General features: G+C 38.2%; 1 protein-coding gene across 2 annotated transcripts in view; it reads left to right on the top strand.

The window, feature by feature from the left end:
• Window positions 1-1,059, top strand: part of cxcr3.1 (chemokine (C-X-C motif) receptor 3, tandem duplicate 1) — a 2,628-nt gene extending 1,569 nt beyond the window's left edge. The window contains exons 3-4 of one of the 2 annotated variants that reach the window (XM_027026917.2): window positions 1-174; window positions 265-1,059. The exon at window positions 1-174 is cut by the window's left edge and continues 25 nt beyond it. In XM_027026917.2, coding sequence (XP_026882718.2) covers window positions 1-174; window positions 265-701 — 611 coding nt within the window. In that variant the 3' untranslated portion in view covers window positions 702-1,059. The other variant, XM_027026916.2, reaches the window with a different exon arrangement.
• Window positions 1,060-6,032: the final 4,973 nt, after the last annotated feature.

Here is a 6,032-nt window from a genome sequence, read left to right on the forward strand (position 1 = left end):
TGCTGGCCTGCATCAGTCTGGACCGTTACCTGTCTGTTGTCCACGCTGTGCAGATGTACTCTCGTAGGAAGCCTCGGCTGATCCAGCTCAGCTGCATTGCTGTCTGGTTCTTCTCTCTGCTGCTCTCTATGCCTGATTGGAAGTACCTACAAGCTGCCAGAGACGAAAGGCGAGGTAAAACAGAGTGTGTCATTTGGTACCCTTCTTCAAGATGGGGTCTAGCCTTTCGTATACTCTACCATGTGTTGGGCTTCTTACTTCCAGCCGTGGTTCTGCTCTACTGCTACTGTTGCATCCTGGTGCAGCTACAGCGAGGCTCTCAGGGTGTGCAGAAGCAGAGGGCCATACGTGTCATCCTGGCCCTGGTTCTTGCATTCTTCATCTGTTGGACCCCTTACAACATTACCCTGCTGGTAGACACCTTTCACACCAATCAAATGAGCAATAACACTGTTAATAACAGCTCGTGCGAGACCACCACTGCTCTAGATATTGCCCTTACAGCCACGACCACCCTTGGCTATCTGCACTGCTGTCTGAACCCAGTCCTCTATGCCTTTGTTGGAGTAAATTTTCGTCGCCATCTGCTGGACATGATGAGGCCCCTGAGCAGCAGGCTGAAGGGCAGAGTGGACACTGTCTCCCGCAAGAGTTCAGCATGGGCCGAGTCTGTGGACACCTCACAAACCTCAGCTTTCTAAGGGAACAGAACAGAACAGTGTTTTCTCTTCTGCCAGTCTGATGTAAATCTAGACCTCCTAACAAAATGTACTGGAAACAATTTTGCATAATGTAGCTCAATTAGTTGCAGAAATGCCTCAAGGTTACATGTCTTCAACGAGGGATGACTGCACTGTTCAAGACCATTGTTCGTAAGTATCCATGCATTGAGGAGTTTATTTAAGATGCTTAAGGTGTTGCATTAGGGCATTTCATCCTAGTGTTAGGAAAGAAGTGAAGCATTTCAACTGTGTTTAGTAGGTTTACCATAATGTGAATTTAGACTCAGCACTGGATAGTCTGGGCTCTATGTAAATATGTCTCTTACATTGTTTCTTTCCTCAATAACATATTATATATATATATATATATATATATATATATATATATATATATATATATATATATATATATATATATATGTAAAGATATTTTATAACATTTATATCTAAATTGTGCTTACATTTCTGTCAGAATTTGCATTCATAATAAAAACTCATTTAATGACTGTTGCTTAATTTAAGTAGTTTTAAAACAGATATAATGAGCATCCTGGTTTAAAGGTAAGGCAAAGTAATTAATGTTCTCTACTGTGCTGAAATCCCAAAAAATAAACCAGTCCAAAAATCAAAAATGAATACTTCAAAAACCTGTCAACTATTTTAAATATATGACAAAAAATAATATAATTTTTCACATTGTTGAGAGACTGGCCTGATTTAAAATTTAAATGACAATGTATCTAGTCTCATTGCACTAAATCTAAATGGCTGCTTTTCATCTTTAAATTAATAGACTATTAATAGACTATATAAATTAATAGACTATTAATAGACTAATGGATATTAGTCCAAACAGATGGGGAAAATAATATTACCCTGCTGAAAAAAACAGCATAGCCTACACTGTAACGCGAGGTGGCCCGAGTGCCGCAGGGTGAGGGGCAGGACGCACAGACTCCAGCGACTGGAACATATATTTATTTACATAAACGACACAATGGCACTCACACTTATCACAAACAAGGAACATGAAACGGTTAACATTAAACAAACACGATACACAAGAATACATCTAACATTGACACATTACATTCACATGTTATGCCAACAATAACCAAAACCCTGCACACTTTGACATGGGTTCATATACATTTAGACGAACAAGGTGCAGGTGTGTGCAGGTGTGGTTAAAGACAAAACAGCCCTCCCACTGCACGTGGTGGGCCAAACCATGTGACTTGGGGGAGGCGAGCATTCCGTGACATACACATGAATTTTCAGTTAAAGCCAGTACATTATACAGGTTTTAGAAAGTGATTGTAAATGATGTTCATTATGTGCTTTGTGCTTTGGACAAATATTCTAACCTTTTGTAATCCTTTGTATTATCCTTTGTATTATGACAGTGAGTTAATTTGCCATTATATCTGTGTTAGCTGATATTATCCACAATTAAGTAGTAGTCTATGATTTCTTGTGCCTCCGCTGATAGTTAAGAAGCTTGTTATGCTTCATATGTGATAGCTGTGAAATAATAATTGGCTGTTTGCCACAAGCATCACTGTTTTATGAGCATGCACATGGGGAATGATCATAGCTTGAGAATTTAAACCTAGAATGTCAAAGAAAATTGTTAGGCACCACTGTGAAGTAATGGTAGAAAATCACTGGTGTGACACTAAAACCCTGGTTAAGTAAGGTCCCACTTTTTCATAGTATTAACAGTTGAGCAAACAATGCTTACCATCCTAAAAAACAATAGCTACCTTATTTGTTAACATCTGTCATGCAGTGTCATCTGCTCCAGTAATGAACACCTACAGCACTGCATTTATTTTGCAGTTCAGCAAAATGCAAATGCTGTGACATCAACATTGGCCTACTTGTGTTCAACTGACTCAGGATCCAAAGGAAAATTAACCCTCTGCTGGCTTTAATTTTAATAATGCCAGTGCTGTCACATTAATAGGACCACTTGCTACACTTACAAGAAGCAATTTTTTTTTACATTTTGAAGAGGGATATGGCATAATAGTGCAGTTTATTTTTGATGTAAACAGAACCCAGTACTCTAGTCTTAATGCACACAGCAGTTCTATCAGTGCACACCTGTGACATAACACTCAGACAGCTTATGAGGATCCATGTGCAAGATAAAGGCAAGCTCACAGTAGAAAAAAGGTCAATGAAAAAAAAAAAGATATGCAGGTAAGAGGGTTAGGCAAAAATCACAAAATTCAAAGAACAGATAAGGAATTTTTTTTTTTTTAAAGAGCAATATACTAAATCAACTTATTATGCTGAGGACACTAGGAACAGGAAACACTGCACCACAACTGAGATTAACAGAGGGAAATATATACTGTGTTGGACTGGGATAAAAGGGAGCAGATGAGCATGTTGAGTATAACTATGTCGACAGTCAGTACTCCAGAGATGATGACCTCTCGTGGCCAGAATTGCAAGCAACCAGAGGACTCCTGACAACACTATTGGTAACTCACCTTGATATAAATGAATTGATGCTAAATCTAGTAGGAATGAGTTTTTGCTATGTGATTGTGGTTTCCACTCCATTTTTGGGTGTTGTACATTTCTACGTATTGTGTTGATTTCAATTTAATGACAGACAAGTAGTTATAAAGATGAATTACATCCAAGACTACATTCATATATATATATATATATATATATATATATCTCAGCAACACATCCCCCCCAGCAGTAGTCTTATTAAATAGAAGATGCATATTAAGGGCTGGTTGGATCAGTGAAGCAGATCCAGGTGCTTTCACACTGGCACATGAAGCTTCATGCCTGAAAAGAGATGGGGCCCAGTAAGAGTGACGCATTCACTACCAAAGACATCAGCTGCTTACTCAAAGCATGCAGCTACCACCCTGCAAATCATAGCATCCCCACCCAGTCCCCCTCTCCACCTCTCAATAAGGAAAATGTTGAATTTGTTATTGGTTCTATATCGAAATTTCAGACAAAATTTAAACAGAAATTTTTTCAAAAAGTCAATAGATTAAACCTTTATTTCTTATTTGCTCATCACTACAGTTATAAGAAAAATGATAATCAATGATGGTTCAATGAAGTTAAATCTGTGTTTGGAATAATTTTCTCATCAGATTTAATGTTGTTTTTAATTCTACTGTTTACTCATTAAGAAAAGCATCTGATGTTTGTGACTGTAGATTTGCAGTTATGTTTCTTCTGGGGGCATTCCAGTCATAGGCTTTGTTTTACTTGCACTGTTTCAAGGTAAAAATGGCCCTTAACGCTTCAGATGCTACAAAATAAAATGAAATAAAACTATTTTTGTTCTGCTTTGTGTTAACAGCAATGTATGTTTACAATAATTGTGATATCTGAGTTACCTGTTACTTAAAATTAAATGATGATTCATATTTCGAGTTTAGCATGTGTTACATTCACCGCGCTTCATGTAATGATTATAGTTTGAATGTGCTTTAAAATGTATAAAGCTAAAAGTACCGGTTATTAATATCAGTACTGACTACAACAACAAGGTGCTAATTATGCAGTTATTGTATCAGCACAAGAAATTCGATATTGGTTCATCCATACATACTAGGGCTACCATTGAAAAAGAAGTCCAGTAGAGTAATTAATTTTGTGGATTGCACAGACTGATGATTAGAGTTTGTTCTCATGATGCGAGGTGGATTATTTTAACTGGTTTGGCAACACTGGGGCTAGAGAAACTGTAATAGCTGTGTGAAAGCAGTTGAACTGTCACCACTATGAAACAGCAACTGGCCAGCCTGATGCTCTCATACTACATCCTTGTTGCGTGAAACCTTCATTAGGAAGTAGGCACATGTTAGATAACAAGTAAATAACAAAGTACATAAATTCATTATCAAAATTATGAAAGCTAGGTAGGAAACATGGATAATGGAGGCTAGACACAGCACTAAACAGGATTTTGAAAAGCCAATTAAAACAAGGGTGTAACAGGGATAAACCTCTGGCAGGAGGAACTAATAATCAAACACATTTGACTTGTGACAGAGATTAAACTGAAACAAAAATAAACCACAAGGTGCAGGTGTGACAAAGATGGGGGAAAACCATGACATGTACGAACATTTCCTTGCAGTGGATAGTGTTCTAGTAAAATCTTAAAACTTGTCCAGGTGTCTTGCTGATTTATTGTTTTACAGCTATCTAAAAGTCATACTAGGCTCAGCAGCTCAGTTGTGGGGGGAATGATGTGGGGAAAGGTTGCAACTGTTTGCAGAGAATTCAGCATTATTGTCAATACATTTTCTTCCACTGTCCCACATGTGAAATTTGTTTATGTATGGGTTTGTTCATTTTAATCTTTTCACTAGACATATTTGCATTCCTTATAAAAGGATTTTTAAAAAAAAAAGGTTCTTGCACTTCATCACGTCTCTGCTATTATTAGCACTCGGGTCATCCTGCTCACATTTGTTAGTCTGTGTTAGGTTTTCTGCTAGTTGTCTGCATCTTTACTCTGCCAACATGTAAGGGTTCAAAGGGTTAAAGCAGAGTATGGGGATTATTTTGACATTTAATAGCATTTACTTTTAAATTGCAAGAAAAAAAAGTAAGAAAGTTTAGCGATACAGATAGTTAGGTAGGTACAAAGATATATAATAGAGGGGGTGTCCCCTTCAGAGTTCAGAGGGAACTAATATGTCTCCCCCCTATAATTCCTGCTCAGAGCATCATATAATGTGATTAGGTGTTAGATTGGGTGGTGTGAGTAGTGTCCCCCCCCAAAGTTGAAATGAAAACTATGACACTGGGTAGGTATATAGATAGAACTTTATTTATTTTTTGTGGTGAAATATTAAAGTCACAATTCAGTTTTCATTGTGATAGCTCTTTTGCCTGTACTTCATCTATTTTGTGTGTTTATTCAGCCTGTTTAGAGTCACTTACTAGAGTTGTAGACCTGTTTAGAGTCCGACATGAAAATATCCCCACTGTCCCGTGCACAACCACCACTTCTCAACAGGTTAGGACCCAGCCCTGAAATATCCTTAAAAAACATATATGGATCAGAGAGTTGAAGCAACAGAGGAGGAAGCCTAGGCCTGCTGCCTGATATTCTTGCCTTCTGTCTCCGGCAGCCTGTAGGTACTGCCAATCAGGGATAGAGTGCAGAGGAGAGAAGAACCACACAGCAGTGTAGCTGAGCTGGATCAACCGAGGCTTCCTACGAGAGTACATCTGCACAGCGTGGACAACAGACAGGTAACGGCCCAGACTGATGCAGGCCAGCAGGAAGATGCCACAGTAGAAACT

The sequence above is a fragment of the Electrophorus electricus genome, chromosome 10 (genome assembly GCF_013358815.1).
Source record: "Electrophorus electricus isolate fEleEle1 chromosome 10, fEleEle1.pri, whole genome shotgun sequence".
NCBI classification, from domain to species: domain Eukaryota; kingdom Metazoa; phylum Chordata; class Actinopteri; order Gymnotiformes; family Gymnotidae; genus Electrophorus; species Electrophorus electricus.